General features: G+C 39.0%; 1 protein-coding gene across 17 annotated transcripts in view; it reads right to left on the bottom strand.

The window, feature by feature from the left end:
- Positions 1 to 19,120, bottom strand: part of ARID1B (AT-rich interaction domain 1B) — a 408,038-nt gene that overhangs the window by 222,474 nt on the left and 166,444 nt on the right. Inside the window, exon 5 of one of the 17 annotated variants that reach the window (XM_075126832.1) lies at positions 16,869 to 18,253. The exons of the other annotated variants lie outside the window; for them this stretch is intronic. Within the exon in view, the coding sequence (XP_074982933.1) occupies positions 18,209 to 18,253 (45 nt within the window). The 3' untranslated portion in view covers positions 16,869 to 18,208. Of the gene's footprint in view, positions 1 to 16,868; positions 18,254 to 19,120 lie in introns of those variants that run through there. 17 annotated transcript variants of the gene reach the window in all.

Genomic DNA, 19,120 nt, shown 5'->3' with positions numbered 1-19,120 from the left:
GCTAAAGCACAATTTATCTTCTGTTCCACCCTTCCCCAATTTCCCTTTTAATCAGAGCTGCCAAAAATCAGAACAGTTAGATTTTATTATGACATCTTTTCGGAAGTTACCTGTGAATTATGACTGAAAAATCCTACATTACTGTGAAACCAGAGCTCATGGACAGATTATTTCACTCACCATGGCTCACTTTGCTTTTAATACTTAATTTTTCATTACTAAATACAGTGAAATTTCTGCAGTGATATTTTTTTTTTAGAAATTAGTTACCAATACATTTCTGTAGAGCCATCACAAGGAGAAGGAGGATCCATGCTCAGTCCTCCAACTGTAGCCTAGCGGGGACAAGAGCGCCGCATACCACCTCCAAGAATAGCACTGAGGGGCTCCAGCAGAAACTGAGTACAGTCCACCTCTACTTGTGGAAAAGTTCCAGTGACATCAAGCGTTGGGAGAGAGAGAAAGAGAATCTTTGAGGATTCAAGTTCAGCTCTGATGACCTCTTCAGGACAGGGGGAAACTGCATTTCAAAGTAGGTTGATCTTGATCTTGTTGCTTTATATGCGATGCATGCATTGTGTTGCACATTGCAAATAAGCGTAGACCTTTGTGAGAAAGATTCAGTATGAGAAGAAATGCTGCAATATGTGCCTGTCAGAACACTCAACCCTTCAGCTATCACATCCATTCAAAACTGTTCATTGTTCTATATTTCTGAACATATATATATATATATATGAATGAATATATTTCTATATTCCCCATTGAACAGATGCTGTGTAAAACCAGACAGTCTCTACGTAAAAGAATAAATGGACACAAATCAGACATCAAGAATTACAACATTCAAAAACCAGTCGGAGAACACTTCAAATCTCTCTGGTCACTCGATTACAGACCTAAAAGACACAATATTACAACAAAAAAACTTCAGAAAGAGACTCCACCGAGAGACTGCCGAATTGGAATTAATTTGCAAACTGGACACCATTAAATTAGTCTTGAATAAAGACTGGGAGTGGATGTGTCATTACACAAAGTAAAACTATTTCCCCATGTTTATTCCCCCCCCCCCCACTGTTCCTCACATGTTCTTGTCAACTGCTGGAAATGGCCCATCTTGATTATCACTACAAAAGGTTTTTTTTCTCTCCTGCTGGTAATAACTCACCTTAACTGATCACTCTCATTATAGTGTGTATGGTAACACCCGTTGTTTCATGTTCTCTGTGTATATAAAATCGTCCTACTGTATTTTCCACTGCATGCATCCGATGAAGTGGGCTGTAGCCCACGAAAGCTTATGCTCAAGTAAATTTGTTAGTCTCTAAGGTGCCACAAGTACAGTCCTCGACTTCAATGGGAATCCGTAGGTCAGAAAGGATTTTCAAGATTAGGCCCTATATCTTTGTACAGGTACCATTTTATTATTAATATTTTGCACTCTGATAGACACCTTCATCCTACAATCTCAAAAGTCCTTTCAAAAGTCTTCTACAGATAGGGAAACAAAGACACAGACTTGCACAGGCCACACAGCAAGTCAACTGTTGAGTCTAGCACAGAATCCAACTCTCCTGATTACCACAGGCAGTAGCTTGCTCCCATGACCTCATGAAGATGGCTAACTCAAGAATGTAATAGTGCAGAACACTTTACACAGTATAGGCTATCACAGGAGATGAAGAATACTGTGCCCAACTCAAACTCTGTGCCCTAAATTCCCTTCACGTTTACCCAACTTACCATTTAATCAGGATGGTGGGGTAATACTCTCTCTCTTTTGTTAATTTACCATGAAACTATCATGATCACAAGTAGACAGGACCTCCATTTTACATTTCATCTGAAAGATGGCACCTCCAAGAGGACAATCTACCCTAAAACCATGCTGGGACATTGATTCAGCACTGGCTCAGAGAAAAGAATGTCACCTATTGAATCGTGAATACCACCAAGAGATGTCCTTCTATGTGTCACATCTAATCAGTATAACACAATTCTCACATCTGCCAGGTAAGCTGAAAACATTCTGTTTCAAGAAACTAAATTTTAATTGTATTCAGAAAAGACCCTGGCATTGCTAGAAAGAGAGGTTTTTACCAAGATGTGGAAAAGCATTAGTAAAATGTTATGGGACCATATGGCCTTTAATATCCTGGCCAGACTAACAACCATTTAGGGTATTGAGACATCTATGGGCAAACCCTGCCACCCTCCTTCCTTTTCTTCCAGTTAATAATTTGCAGGTGATGAATGTGGATATGGTCATATATGTTGTAGAATGTCTTTAAGGCTCATTTATTGCACTTTTTTTGTTACATTTACTATCCTAGGTTTTTTTTAGCTCAGATTTGCAATTCTAATAATACTGAGGGTGTTCTGTTAGTATTAGGGATTCATCTGTACAGCCTCCATGGCACAGGAGAACACTGAACCCAAGCGGCTTAGTGACTAGTTATGTGAGCAAGGCACATGCCTCAGGGGATGAGAAAAAATTACAAGATACAGCTTGCCAACCGTTCCCACATTCTGATTCTACTTTAAATCTGTAGATTAACAAATTTCAGTGTTTTCTGCTCATTTCCCCCTAGGATTATATAGAACTGGTACAGATCTCTTCTCCAAGTACCTTCATGAGACAGTTCTTTTGTGCAGAAACCCCTATTTGATTACATCTTCCCCTAGATACTGAAGGACTTTTCCTGGGATGGAGATGTTATCTCTATGAGCTAAATGATATTACAGCTTCTATTATTTACAGTCTTCTACTAGTTGAAATTGGGTTGCTTTTTCTGCAGGCTAGAATTACACATTTGTGCTGGAACTGCTTTTCCATAATGTTAGACTGCAATAAATTGCTTTTTTGTAAACTGCTTTAAAAAATACAAACACACACACACTTCAGAGAGAGAGACAGACAGACAGACAGACAGAGAAAGAGAGATTGCACACACATACAAAATAGCAGTTTATTTAAAAGAATACCTTTATTATAAATATTTTTAACCCAGTATGCATTTTTTTGGAAACTTTTTTTTAATTGTAAACATGAAGAAAAAAGATATCACAGAATACTCTACATACCTGCAAAATTAATATGACTGACTATACATCTTGACAGCCTAACCTGGGAATCTTTCACAGCAAAGCAACATAGAGGCTGAGGTTACAAGAGAAGATCAAATAGTAGAAATACACCACAACAGCAACCAGAAAGCGTGTTAGGTGTTTGTCCATTCAACTATAGACCTTTGGCACAATTTGTCTTCCAAAGATAGCAACAACTGATCCAGTCTAGTGAAATACCAAGTCTGGTGTGACGCAGAGGACGAGGGGGTGGGAAAAGGTGAAATACTCACAATGTAGTGAAGGATAGAACATCAACTTAACTTAACATTTCCTGTCATTCATTGGATTGTTTCACAACTTTAATTCTTTTTGTACTGAAAACAATTTTTTTTAAAACATTTACATTTTAATCTAGGTAAAGTAAAGTTAAAATAAATCTGAACCAAAAGGTGTTTTAAAACATGTTCTATACGTCCAGTTTGTTTTCTTCATCCCCAAGGTTACAATTAGCTTCTTGCTAACCTCCATTGATGCAATTACCATAATTACTGAGCAGTATTATATTTAAGCTTCTGCTTTAGAACTGACCGTTTATACGTAAAGGGTTGCACCTGGACCCCCTGAAGCACTACAGAAAATAAATTAAAAAAAAAATTTAGCTAAGGAAAGAAAAACACACACAAACAAATTCCTGTCTTCCTATGTTTCTGCACAAAACAACACTGTTTGGTTATACAGTTGTATTTGTGTTAATGATGCAGGATCTTGCTATTTTTAAACCCTATTGTTGCTATTTTGAATAAATACACACCAGCTAATATGAAGTGTAGATTTTACCTCACTCAAACTTCTTGGAATTACATTTTGTTCACTCCATCACTCCATTAGCTTGTATTCCATAAAGCACTGGAAAGTGTAGGATATCTTCCATTTGACCCCATCATTTTCTCCCCCAATATTTGTTCAAAGGAGATAAAAATGACCTCATTTAACATTTTTGGGGCTGCAAAGCTATTATACTTACTAAACACTCAGCAAACATATAATTTACCAGGCAGCATTTGACAGAGTTCAAGCTCTTTCTTGGCATAGTATCCCAAGCCCGTGACATTTCAATGTAAAGCAGGCTTCCTGGGAAGTAGACTAATGCTAATCAATAGATCTGACTCAGTGAAAAGCCTTGGACTGATAAAAGGAGGCATCAAACATGAAGACAGATCATTACCTCGTCCAGCAGCTGTCTGTCATTTACAGAGGTGCAAAACTGTTTCTTAAAACATCAGTTTCACTCAGTTCAAACTGAAATACTCTTTCAAAAGTGAGCTCTGTGGGTCTAGTATTGTCACTATTTTACTAAAATTGGTCAGATCCCATTTTGCAATTGCCAGAAACCATTGTTATTATCACTGTTCAAAGTACTTCCACAAAGACCGCTTTAAGTCTCCACACATAGATATTCAGCTACCCCCTTTAAAGTCAGGTACTTTAAAGGTAAAGGGATCTGCAAAAAGGTAAAGAGTTTCTTGCTGGAAGGCTGCAGTCGAAACTGATCAAGTTTTTCTCCTTTTGCTACACATAAGAGGTAGTATTCAAACCTTCAGCCTAAATTCATTCCCGGTGTAGCTATTTAATTCAATAGATTTCCAGTGCCACAGATGAATTTGACTCCACTGTCAGTTTTGGGTTTTAGCCTATCAACAGAATATAAAAGATGCTAAAAGTATTTTTAAATGGAGAATGCTATATTAATATTTGGAGAAAAGAAAAATCTTTCAAGAAATCCCACCTCTTATGCATATAAAGAAGGCTATTGTAAACACCATATTCAAAGCTGGAGGGCATGGGATCAAAAAATAAAATGCATATGCAGCTTTGAAAACATTATCAATAATTCTAATAATTCCATGCTTAATTCACAGAGTTCTGAACTTCCAAGACAGTCTTTCAGTTAATCATATTTACCTTTATGATTTAAGCACCTAAGAAAGTTTACAACTAACGTGTACCATAATACAAAGGACCAAACAACACAGAATTTTTATAGTATCAAATCAATACTTAATAAAATATTATGAACAAGATATTTCATTATAATATGCAAATAATGATGAGGAAGACCATGGATGTTTAAATATGCACTTGTGTGTTAACCTGTGGTTTCAAGTGTATGCATGGACACACACACATTTAAAAGATCTTAATGTTTGCAAAGTCAAACACCCAAAAGTTAGGAAGTGCCAGAATAAAGGTTGCCTATACAACCCTAATTCAAACCTCTTGTGGGTATGCATTATGATATAGTCTTTAATTTCATGATCACATACTATTGTTTTCACAGCATCCTGGCCTCATTCAGTGCACAGAATAGACAGTGCTCATTTATTCAATATTTTGTTTTATACTCCTTGTTTAATTGTGGCTCTACGCATTATTTACTACACACTATTCAAGTCTTGCTTTGAAGACAGAATTATTCATTTCCTCATGGATTTTTTTATGGAACTAATGACTGTAGTATCTGAATACTTTAAAACATTAATGAATTTATTTCACTACACCCCTGTTATGTAAGGGGATAATATTCAGTTTTACAAATGGGAAACTTAGACACAGAAAGATTAAGGTCAACAGTATCTCCTAATTTTGGTGCCCAATCTGAGACACTCTGATTTTTCAGAGTACGTAATAGTATATAGCACTTTATATGTTCAAAACACAGCTCTGATCGATTTCAGTTGCAGCTGTGAGTCCTCAACATTTCTGCAAATCAGACTACAGGGTCTCACATCAGGCACCCAGAAAACAAAGAACTCAATGAATGACCCCCTGTGAAATGTTCGGTTTAAGTGACTTGCCTAGCATCACACGGGAAGTCTGGCACAGGCAGGGACAGAATTCAGTTCCCCAAGGCAGCATTCCACTGATTTAACTGTGAGACCTCCCATTCTCATTCTGCAAATCCCTTGCCTCATTCACTACACACATTCCAGCTTCTGCAACAAATGAGGGAGAGGTACTACACAAAACAAATTCCTCTGCTACACAACCCTGATTCATCCCCAAGGCAGGTCCAGCCTGTGCACTGAATGAAGCAGGAGTTCTGTGGAAAAAACAGTATGTGATCATGTAATTAAAGGCTGTTATCACAATGCACGCATATGGGGGGTGGGGCATGAATCAGGTTGCACAGGTACCTAAATTTTGGCATTTCCTAACTTGACTTATAATATTCTTCTAACATAGCTTTTTGTGTGCGTAATTTCCTAGGTTTTTTAAAAGAAGCGAACTGGGGAAAAAACTTTCCAGAATGTGGCATCATATTGACATTCACATGGGTCAACAGTAAGGTTGGAACATTTAGATCCACCCCACAAACCTCTACTACTTGAACTACTGGAGTAACTGACAGAAATAATAAACTGTTATCCTCTATGTGGACCAGCACTAGAGAGAGATAAGACACTTTGCCAGTGGGTTTCACAGATCTTTGCTGACTTCAGAAGAATGGTGAGACTAGGGAATCTTGGATTCCATTCTGGGCTGTGGAGGGGTGTGTGCTGTAATGGGCACAAACTCCTCTGCCTATTCCCTGCAAACTTGCTGCCTTCTGCCCTGTCCCCTCCAATCTGTACTTGTGCAAGTCCTGTCTCTTTGCCACTCCTGGCTCCTCATCCCAGTCTAGGCTGACCAGATAGCAAGTGTAAAAAATCGGGATGGGGGTAGGGAGTAATAGGTGCCTATATACGAAAAAGCCCCCAAAATCAGGACTGTCCCTATAAAATCAGGACATCTGGTCACCCTATCCCAGTCCCATTCTCCTCAGCTAGCCAGTTCCGGAGTCCACTCCTCAGGCTTCTCATCCCTAGTCCTACGGTCCCTGCCCAGCAAATCTTAGTCTCACTCCTCAAGAGTCCCAATCCCAGTCAGTCCTGCTCTTCCCCTCCCAATTCCTTATCTCATCTGCCTCTCTCCCTGACTCTGGCATCCAGTTGTTCCCCCATCCTCACTGCCCATGATCGCCATCGGCTCCTACTACCAATCTCCTTCCCAGGCTCCTCATCCGATCTCCACCCACCTTGTTCCAGTCTCTTTGCCCAGTCACTGCTAGTTCTCCCCCACACCCTCGCTCTTCATCAGATCTATCTTCCCTGCCACTAACCTCCTTCCCATTGGTTTTCAGTCCCAGTCTCCTTCCCCAGCCAATCCCACACTCCCCCCAGGCTCCTCATCCAATCTCAGTTCCCCACAACCTACAGGGTCCCAGTGTCCTCCCCATCAGTTTCCCTCCCTGGCTCCCAGTCCCAGTCTCCCCCTACACTAACTCCCAGTCCCAGTTTCCCTCTTCATCCCCTGCCAGCATCCAGCCCCGGTCTTTAATCCCCACCCCCACAGATCCATCTCTTTCCTATCCCTGCTACATGTCTGGCTCTTGTCCCTTCTGTATTCAAATCAGGCAGCTCCTCCTCCAAGCTGCCTGGGCCTAGCAGAGGGATCACGGACAGCAGAGTAGAAACAGTCTCCCGGTTCTCAGTTCAGGTACCCAGACCTGCAGTTGTGAGGAAATTCCTGTTTACCCTTGGACTGAAACATACCCAGTGTGGACAGAATTTTGCTGCTATAATCTGAGGCCCATCCCTGACACAAAGGCTACCTCAAACCCACCAAATTTCAAGACCATGCTCCAAAGCATGGTGGCACTAGAGCTGTTCAAAAAGCTGTTTTAACACCGGAAAAACAACATATTTTTCTCCAGCCTTGATCTCGGAAATGGCTGAACCATTTTGGCTGAAATTAAAAAAAAATAAAAATAAATTATAAGCCCCTGAAAACAGGGACTTCCAATAGGAAGTGTTGGGCAACCTTAATAATAGGAGGCGTTAAGAGCCTCACCTACAATAATCTCCAAAGAGAATTTAGATTCTGTGTCATGTCTTCACTCAAACGTGTTAAAAGGGCACCCATTAAAAAGTCCAAAAAGAATCAGTTTACATAGCCACCAACATTCACAGTTTTTCAACTCCTTTTTCTTGGAGTGCTGTGCGGGATGAATTTGTTCCCATACTCAGACTGTGGGGCTGGCCTCCCGGGGGATACTCCCACCTCTTCCTGGGGAGAAACAAGCCAACCCGAGCAACATGAAACAAATAAAAAGGAATAGTATTTACTTTCTGTGGGCCTTAACAAAAGCAAAACACAGGATTGAACTCTGCACTCCTTCAAAATGAAGACAAATGAAGAGGGAAAAATAGATACAGACTTCCCTTTCCATATACTTAAAATATACCAAATGTACTGGTATTTCAACCCACTTTTAACCCTCTCATAGACCTTGTTTTTTTCTTTTTAAAGAGAGGACAGTAGGGGAGGTTTATGTATTTTTTTCTGTGTCTAGAGGAGGAAAATTAAGGAAATCCCTGCCCTAGTGGACCTTACAATCCTACACAATCTTTCCTTGATCAGCCTCTAATTTGCAAATCAGTGAATGTCAGTAAGAGGAATCACGGCCATCATCATCACCATCACACACACTACTGTTTTGTTTTGACAATTTACTGTACTACTTATTCCATCCTCAAAAAGTTGCATTTCTTTTTCACATTGTTTCAGTATGGTAAACACTATTTCCTAAACTCACACTCTTCAGCTTAACCAGGCAATTTTTGACAGTCTGAAGTACTTACATTGCAATGGAGCTTTGTATTTAGATAGGCCACATTACTTGTCTGTCTCAGTTTATCAACGTACCTTTAATACTTATTTCAAAAATACACTGAGAGGTATACAAGTGTGTGCGTGTGCATGCGTGCAACTGGGAGCTGGGGGAGGGGAGTACACAGTAAACAAATATGTTAGAGAGGGCAAAAGAAGTCAGACAGCAGTACCAAGAAACCCAATATATGTTGTTGGGGGGCCGGGTTTTAGCCCTGGCTTTAGAAATCTGGCAGCAAATGCATGCAACTGCTCTGCTTTATCACACAAATGGAGACTGGAGAGGATGCAGCAGACAATATTCACTTCTCTGTACTGATGACCTTCACCCTCCTGGGTTAAGTAGTCCAAAAGGAGAACTGAACAAATACCACTAGCAAGAACATAACAAAGCTGAAAATCCCAAAGTATTTTGGAATAAGACAGGTTTTACGTAAGTACTTTTTTCTGGAACATGGTGTCCATTCTCTCTCAAAGCAAGAGGAGAAAGCCATCACCTACAGCAGTTTGATGCAAAACTCAACATCAGCGTTGTAGCTGTGGTTTTTATCCCTTCATTCCCCCAGCTATCATTCCTTATTCACTCCACATGCTCCAAGAGAGAACCTCATCTCTTTGAACTTTTCTCCACTACTTTCAAAGGGGGGAGGGAAGAGAGAGGGAGGGAAAGAGAAAGGGGAAAAAAGACAGAAAGGACACATCAAGGTGAATTAGATTTCCACATCATTTATCCTACAAGAAAGTACATGCTTTAATCTACCCTGAACCAGTCACAGGCATCATTAAGGCTGCATTTTGTCTACAAAGCTAAAGGAGTAGTGAATGTAATCTTACACTGCCGTGTCAGTCTAGTTTGACCAGTTTCGCAAGTTCACTTGAGAAGGAAGTGTGATGTTTTCATTTAGAGGAACATGAACAAAGCTTGAAAACATGGCTGGAAGTGTTAAAGTAAATGGGACTGTGTATATCTGAAGGGGAAAGGAACTTATTTTTAAAAATTGTCAGTAGAATTTTAACAGTTGATGACAGATTCACTTAAAGTTAGAATCTGAACACTTCTGTTAAGATCATGGGGGGAAACGTGATGAATAAAGAGATTTCAAAAGAAAAAATAAAAGGAGTACTTGTGGCACCTTAGAGACTAACCAATTTATTTGAGCATGAGCTTTCGTGAGCTACAGCTCACTTCCGATGAAGTGAGCTGTAGCTCACGAAAGCTCATGCTCAAATAAATTGGTTAGTCTCTAAGGTGCCACAAGTACTCCTTTTCTTTTTGCGAATACAGACTAACACGGCTGTTACTCTGAAACCTGTCAAAAGAAAAAATATTTACTGAAATGTAATCCATGACCCCAGATACAGTCATTTGTAAGGAGGAGGAATTCAGACACTCTAGACAAAGAGTGCAATCAACAAGGTTGCTCTGGATGGCAAGAAGGGGCCACTTTTAAAATACTGTATATTGTTTTCTGAGCAATTCCCATCGCTATTACTGTACATGGGACTCTCCCTAAACCAGCCCGATATATTTTATGTACATAATTAACTTCATAGGATGCATACCCATTGGACAAATGTATAGAAAAATAAGCTGTCCACATGAAAATTATGTTTGCTTCCTCTGCAGAGAAATCCTGTGACCATTATGGAAAATAATGAGAAGCTAGATTATGAACCAGATCTTCAGCTCCATTTTGGCCCCTTTTTGCCCTTCCAGTGGTGCAAGGAAGCCAAAAGGCTGGCTCCGACACAACCCCATGGTGGGGGTAGGGGCACATGTCTGGAAAGGATTAAGGCTGCTGAACTCCAGAAATCCTCAGCTTCCACACTGTTCCCTGAGGGCCAGTGCCAACTGATGCAGTTTAAAGTGGCACTGAGTTGTGTATAATTGACCTCAGCAATCTGGGACCGGTAAAGAGCTCCTTTGCAGCTGCCTCCTCCTCTCCTGCATTCAGTGCTTACTGGGCACAGTTGAGCCTTAAGCCCTATACTACCACTGATCAATTGAAATCAATGGCAAATGGCCCATTCAGATAAAAGTATAAATGACTGATGGGGAGATCAGCAATTGTGGTAAGAGCCTCTGCTGTGCTAATGTTCCTTCTTTTCTCTCATGTAAAGGTCCACCTGTTGAAAGTCCTGGCCCAGATGCTCCACTGCAGCGCTACACCTTTGCATTGCAATGCCAACACAAAGCAGGCCTACATCTAATACAGCCAAAGGATAATCCAGTTGTAGGGGAATCCTCCAGAGGCACAGAAGCAGTATATCCACTTCTATGCCACCCACATTTCTGGCATGGAGGCATAGGGGGGAGGGATAGCTCAGTGGTTTGAACATTGGCCTGCTAAACCCAGGGTTGTGAGTTCAGCCCTTGAGTGGGCCATTTAGGGATCCGGGGCAAAAACTGGGGATTGGTCCTGCTTTGAGCAGGGGGTTAGACTAGATGACCTCCTGAGGTCCCTTCCAACCCTGATATTCTATGTTTACATGGCCAGGACTTCCTGAAGCCTACTAAACTCTGTCAGGAAAATGGCCTGGCACATAGCTGGCAAGGGGAGGAGGAGAGCAAAGGCCACCTTTGCACACTCCCACCTGAACTGTGCTGAGAGCTCATTGTATTTTGAAAAGATCTAGCCCCTATGTTAGATGTAATTATTATAATATTTAGCCATTCATGTAGTAATTTATGTTTTTAAAATGTTGTACAAACATTAGTCAATTCTGTTATCATTTGGGGATGAACAGGGAAAGACAGAAATAAGAAAATACTTTAAGGTGACTTGACTGAATCCAAATCTTTGTCTCCACAAAAAAATATGGTTGTCACATATTTCTACAGCCAAAATAATCAAAGCTTTTAAACATTAAATTATGTTAAATGGCTATTTATTCTTCAAATGCCTTCAAAGACAAGCCACAGATCTGACTGAATCCACACACAACAGCCCTGAGTTCATAAAATGACTGGTGTTTCCAACTGGACACTAACAACTAAATGTCTTCCTGTAATACCACCTTTTTATTTTAGAGGCCACCAAACAACAAAAGTTCTGGGTAATTTGCTTGTATAGCTCACTATTTCTGCCTCTGTTCATTCAGTTATGCCCCATACTGTACTTCAGAAGAAATATAGCTAGCTAATTATGCAGCAGTATGGGTTAGAATTTTCATTCAGGAGCTTTTATAAAGAAGCCAAGGCAAGAGAGCAGTTTTCCTTTTCATCCTCAGGTCAGATGTATTAGTCATTCAATGTGTTTAGGTCTCTAAGAACAGGTCACAGCCTCATCATCAAAGCACGCAACATACAATTAATGTTTCACTTCTTTGCACCAATGTTTTGGTTATTCGAGGCTGGTGCTTAGAATTTTTCCTATACTGTTGGGGGAGAGGTGACTGTGTGGTTAAGAAGGGACTCTACTGTTGACACAATAAAAGTGTCCCACAAAGTTGTACAAGTTTATGGTTTATTAGGCAGTGTGATAAAAATTAATTCAAACACAAGTGTAAAGATGACCCAGCCAAATGTATAATCAACATGCTACATTCATAAAAATATGACTAGAAGCCATTAAATGCACAGCCAAGTGACTCTTCTTGTCTGACACAGACTGCATCCCCACACCCTTTTTTGTGAAATCTCCCACGACTGCACTACGTTTGGTTGGTATAGACAGTGCTCATGCATTTTCTTGCCACCACATTATCCGACGCTGTTCAGAATAGGTCTACAGAATACTGTGGTAAAAATGCCCAACTACTTCCAATGATGAAAGATTAAAAAAAAAAAAAATAAATAACCCTAGTGCAGTCAGGGCTAGAGCAGGTTTTGGAAGGGAGCCATATCAAAATCTAGATTGCTAGAATTTATGAGTTTTGAAAAGAGCAGCTGGAAACTTTAAGGAGAAGCCTGAACATGAAGAAAATCAGAGGAGGGTGGGGAAACAGAGGAAAGAAGTAACAAGGAGACAAACAGTATATTTAGAGTAATACGCAATTGTTGAACTGTATATGCTGTTCAAATCTTGCATTTTCTGGGGACATGTGTGCCAGAGTAGGGGCTCTAAATTGAATGAAATTCCTGGCATAGAAGCCCAGCAAAAAACACTGCCAGATCTGCTGGTCCCCCTCCAATCTCATCTTAAAGACAGAAGGGAGTGACAAGAAGGAATGAGTGAATGGGTGCAAGCAGAGTCCTGAAGATGAAGATTTGCATGCACGTATCTGAACAGACATACTCTGTGAGCAATTAAATCACTAAAGGGAAACAGGGTACCATGTACAAAGTAGGATGCTGTTTTCAGTTGGTCATGACCTCTTTATTTCTTAACTAGTGTTTTGCAACATTTGGAAAACAGGTATGCAGGTTTTCATGCTAAGTTTGAAGTTAAATGTTTTAAATCATTTGATTTAAAACAGCTGACATTTGTATGATTTTCTTTCTCTCTCTCACACACACAGAGTTTTTTAGATTAACCTTTTGCTAGAAATGAGGACCTTTAACAAAAGGGATACTTTTAGTGGAAAAATTATTTTTGTGACTGAAGGCAAAGCTCATAACATGCCCCAATCTGAACCACAGCATTACCATTACGGTCTTATGATAAACAGAGATAACATAATAAAAACCATTTTTTTAAAAAAAGATAAATTGAGTGTACAAGTACACATGGACCTAAGAAAGGGAATCAATTTAGTTCTCCAAATTAAAATTAGATTCATGGCAGCACAACAAAGCATTGTGGATCTAGTACACTCCTAAAAAGTCTGTATGCAGTCACTGGGCCAAATTCAATTTTAACTAACTTTCAGGTTTATCCACGTAGGTTCCTATACTGTACTCAAGCACCATGGTATGCAAGTGCCTTATGTAAATCTTGAATTTGATTAACTTATTCCAGATTTACACAGGTTTAGCTCAGACTAGAGTTTGGCCCACTGTCAGCAAACTATACAAATAAGAGTACAATCAACTAAGTTCAGTTAATGTGACTTTCATATCCCAGACTTTTATATGAATTATCAAACTGAGATCTCAGTCAGTTTATTCCATTTGCTACATTTTCTGTGTAAATGTTTCTCCCTACGTGATGATTTCTACGCATCAATTAAGTTAAAATAAACTTTTAAAAGAAAAAGAAGAAAGTCCATATCCCCACAGTTACTGCATATACCACATGTGTTCATAACATTGGACAAGTCAGTTAGTACATCTGTTCCTCAGTTTACTAATTCTAATTGGTAAAGTGATTTGAGATTGTGTGATAAATTGTGTTAAATAAGTGCAAAGTTCAATTGCTAGTTTATCAGGCAGTCTAGAAAATGCCAGTCTTCTTTTGAGAGTTAAAAAAAAATGTCATCCAAGGATTACTTTGTTCATCTATGAAAATACTAAAAACAAATTGGCTCTTTGCTCACTAACTCCACTGCTAAAATCCTTCTTCTTGCCCTTGGTCATCGCTTGTCTTGATTACTGAAACCTTCCTACGGTATGTTTTCCTGTCTGGTCTCCCTGACTATCATGTCTGTTTCCTCCGAGCCTATCCAAAACACTGCTACAAAAGCAATCTTCCAACTCTCTAGCTGTCCATATCACCCCATTCTTGAATCTTTTCACTGTTTTCCTCACTCCTACCACAAATAAGTCAAGCTCCAAATCCTCACGTAAAATATCTTATGTCATCTGGCCCACACCTACACCTTAGCTCTCATTTTCTTCCTGCCACTTTGTACACTCTTAGCAATTCTTCAACCTACTTATCCTTTTCCTACCCTCATCTTTGTGCCTTCTCCCCTGTCCTCATCCACTAACTGCCCTCCTCCTTCCTCCTCCTTCAAACTCACTTATTTAAAATAACCTGTTCTTCCTCCTTCTCACCAACAATAGTCCCCATCCTTCCTTTGCCTGAGCTGTTGTCCATTGTCTTTTCTTTATGTTTCATAGACTATAAACTCTTTAAGGCAGGAATAGTGTCTTAATCTGCATCTGCAAACAACCTCTATAACCATAATGCTACACAAATGCTATTAACGGCAATAATAAATTTACATCAAAAAAGCAATTGCTCAAAAACCTTGTTAAATAGTAAAGAAGTGATGATTTTCATAATACTTTTAATACTTTCTGTTTCACATAATGAAAGAAAGTATTTCATTTCCCTGTAAAATGAGCAGGGCAAACTCAGTGCCATCAAGAATAATCATCTTTGGTGTTGGTCTTATTACATCTTCAGTGCCACTTGAGATTCATAATGGTTAAGTTTGAGTGGTGCAGAATACACTATATTCAGAAGTTATTTGTAACCAGGCAAAAGTTTCCTTTTTTAAAAAATATTTCCAGGTCAGACACTAATGATTTTGCTTTATCCATAGCTAGCATCTCATCTGTTAAAACACTGAAATACAACTGGTTGCTTGCAATAAGAGATACTAGTTTGATGTTCTGAACAATACTTTACAATTGCTACACCCACCTCATGATCAAGTTGCCAGCCCTCATCCCATATCATTATACTTGCTTGTAGGTCTAGTGGGAATGCTATAGGGCTAAGGCAAGTCTCCAAGGCCCAACGGCCTCTGAGAAGGAACAGGCCACCTTCTGATCTGTAGATGGAATGAACGGATTAGCAAAGAGCCAAGCCAGCTGTTGTTGCAAGCTTTATCAGTACACAGGCCTAACAGATGGGAACTCATTCTAAAAGCCTCCTGCTACAGTAAGCAAGGTCCTGGTGATGGCCTTCTGTTCACTAGGCTTCTTTTTGACAGAAAAGCAGACCAAAAATACACTAAGGGATATATATACATTTAAAACTACACACACGTTTAAACTTTATCAACTCTGGAGCATGTCAGTTTAAAAATACTAGACTTTGTTGAGTTTTCAGTCATTCTCTGGGTTTATATTTAAGATTTTCAAAAAGATGTTACTGTTATTTTCTTTAAATCTGAAATAACACTCATCTCTCTATGAGACTCAGCACGAGTAATACGGGATATAAAAAGATCTACAAATCATAGAATATCAGGATTGGAAGGGACCTCAGGAGATCACCTACTGCAATTAAGGGATGGGGCTTCTGTACTTTCGGAAGTACAGACCTAGTGTGTTTGTTTACTTAAGAAGTGTGAGATTCAGGGTTGCCCCCGGGATGATTTGGTCTGTTATTTGAAACACCTTCTTGTAACAAAAGCAGATATATATTAGACAATTTTTTATTGATGAACTTTCTGATTGATCCAAATTAAAAAGAAAATTAAAACAAAACCCACAAAATGTCACAGAAATAGAAAATTACAACAATTAAAAAAAAACCACATGATTATGGTCCAGAAAATTTTCTGTCCAATGAGCCATGAAAAATACAAGAAAGCAGTTAAACTTACATCTATTTAATAGATGAAAATATCTTACCAGATTGTTATATGGGCATGATCCAAAGCCAAATGGAGTCTTGATGTCAATGGCTTCTGACCTCAAAAATACATGTAATTAAGTTCACAGTATAATTTAGAAACCTACATTTCACTTCTTTCTTCATGGGCACCAATGTGAATAAGATTCAAATGAAGCAGTACAGTCTGACAACCTGCGACGTCATAGCCTCATATTTCCTCCTCTCTTATTTCGTGATGCGGGTTTCACATAAAAGCATGTTCCAATCTAAATTTATAGTATTTTCACTTTGGAAGATACACATTCAAAGTTCAGCAAAGCTGAGCATGCAAACTACCTGCATGCAAAGTAAGTATGCGGAGTCCTATTTACAAAAGTTACACTAGCATACCACCTGAAGGTCAACTTTAATTTGTTTTTAAAGATATAAATTGCTATTACAATTTGACATAACTCCTTGTAACAAATTTTGATTCTTTGCAACACAGCTGTTTATTTCTGCCAAAAAATTTTCTTTGAAATATATTTCCAAGTCCGCTAACATAACTCTTTCTACCCACTGCGTTTAAGGTTAATTAATTTGACAGTTTTTTCTTGACTTAGAACTAGAAAATGCATGTATTATAAAAAATGAAATCGAAACAACATTCCAGACAAAGAAGTTGTTTAATAAACACAACACCTAAATCTGGATGAACTTTCATTGACTCAAGATGTTTAGAACAGTTGGGTTATTCATCCAGCTTAAGCCAAACTATTTTATTTACTCTTACACGTAGTGAAATTGATCTTACACAGTGATCGACACTGATGGAAATACTTTACCCGGACATGTTTCTTACCACACATTTCTTCTGAATTAAATTAAATAATTTTCTTTAATTTACTGAAAAAACAGTAGTGTGCTGGTTATATTTGTTTAAGAGGTTAGACAAGTCCCTACCCTCAAAACCAAACTTTTTCAAGCATCTCAGCTATTGTTCTATGCCTTGAAAACAAGAAATGAGTCCTACGTTGCTCCATCATACTAATGAGATTTATCCCAATATCCTAATGAATAACTTGGCTGCAAACTTCTGCATAATCATGAAAGTGATTTTTGACAGTGGATTACAATTAATAACATCATCAGGATAAAATAGCATGGAATTTAGTAAAATTTTAAAGCACCTCAACCTACACACACACATAGAGATTCCTTAGGCATTGTTCATGATGTGCAAAAGCAATACTTTAATACAGGATAAACCTGTGGTACGTACACAAAAAATGTTATTTAAGAATGCTGTTTCATTGTGTTTAAAGTTTGTGAAATGTACATCTGAATCCATCCCATGCCACCACGCATTGCTTAGGGCACAAACAAGAAAGTTTCAATGGTAAACAAATAATAAATTTTTAAAATATTTTAACTAAAGAAGTCCTGTGACCTAAAGATCTTTTACATAACAAAATACTTGTTGAAAAACACCCTCATAAAACCCACAACACCCTCCTCCCATCCCCCCTGGCCCTCGCATGCATACCCAAAACCTATTCACTATAAAATATTTGCAAATGTGAGGTGCTGTCACATATTGAGGAATGACAACATGGAAGCTGTCAAGGAGAGTTCACATATATTATTCAGTCAAGGAATAAGAAGTTTTCTGTGTTTTAAAAGTCTAATTTGGATGAGGAATCAATTCTTAATCGCCAACAAGGATCAGCCTTCAGAGAAGCAAGCAAGCAATCAACAGTTTAGGATTTTACATTTGTACTTTTAGGGATGCTACTGTGCCATCATCAGTTCATGTCCTGAACCCCCATACTTCAGGATCACACTTACGACCTGCAAGGCTATAACTGGAACCAGCTGGAAGCCATATCCATTTGCATGGCATCTTCTGAAGAATTCTGACTCAGAGTTTGCTGGAGTCTATCAATGTTGCCTGGCAAAGGACTTTTAAAAAAGTGTCCTTTTCAAGTGTTGGAGACTGACAGCTGGACATCCAGAGCACAGGCCTTCTAACCTTTTGTGTGTAGTGTATTAAATTAGTGAAGTCTGAGGGTAAAGACGACAACAAATTCTGGCAACAACTGAAATAGAGAAACAACACACAAGTTTTTCATTAGGACACGTGGGTCAGAGAGTGAAATAAGTAGTAGCTGCTATCCATAAACACTTCAAACATGCACAGACTTGATCAACAGAGTTGTATTACTCACAGTCTTCCAAGCACAGCACACACACCCTACTGCTGTCACCAAACAAGGCTCCTTAGTTAAGTTTGACAGTATATCTCACACTCTCAAGGCCTGTAGATATCTGATAGTCTACTTTAAGGACAATATCCAGGGTTTAAATGTATAGACAGAAGAGCAAAAGGGCATGAAATCTTCCTCCATATCAGCTGGTTCAGCATGTCAGAATATGCTAGAACAGCGACTCTCTCATGCTTGTTTCAGAGTAGCAGCCGTGTAAGTCTGTATCCACAGAAAGAAAAGGAGTACTTGTGGCACCTTAGAGACTAACAAATTTATTTGGGCATTTTAGTCTCTAAGGTGCCATAAGTACTCCTTTTCTCTCATGTTTGAATGTCTCGTGGAACAAAGATGTGCCATTTGTGTTGTATTAAGTAACAGACAAATTACAATGCTTGTGAATGCTCACATTACTGAACATAAAAGAAGAGAAATGGCAGATATCAGAATTTCTTCCAGTATCTCTATTACGTGGCAACAGCATCAGAGCTCCCAACTCAATTCAAACTGGACAGTGACAGCACACTGACTGATGCTCCACCTCTCATCATAAGTCACTCACTACTTCTTGTCAGTACAGCTATAAACATGCATATTTGTTGTTCAGCGCAAAATAAACTGTATAATGTTGTTATTCTCTACTATTGCTATGACCATGGTCACTAAGACAAAACCAGCAGGTGAAGAACAGCTGGGAGAAAT

The sequence above is a fragment of the Caretta caretta genome, chromosome 3 (genome assembly GCF_965140235.1).
Source record: "Caretta caretta isolate rCarCar2 chromosome 3, rCarCar1.hap1, whole genome shotgun sequence".
Lineage (NCBI taxonomy): Eukaryota > Metazoa > Chordata > Testudines > Cheloniidae > Caretta > Caretta caretta.
The sequence above is the reverse complement of the archived record's forward strand: the minus strand, read 5'-3'. Positions and strand labels throughout refer to the sequence as shown.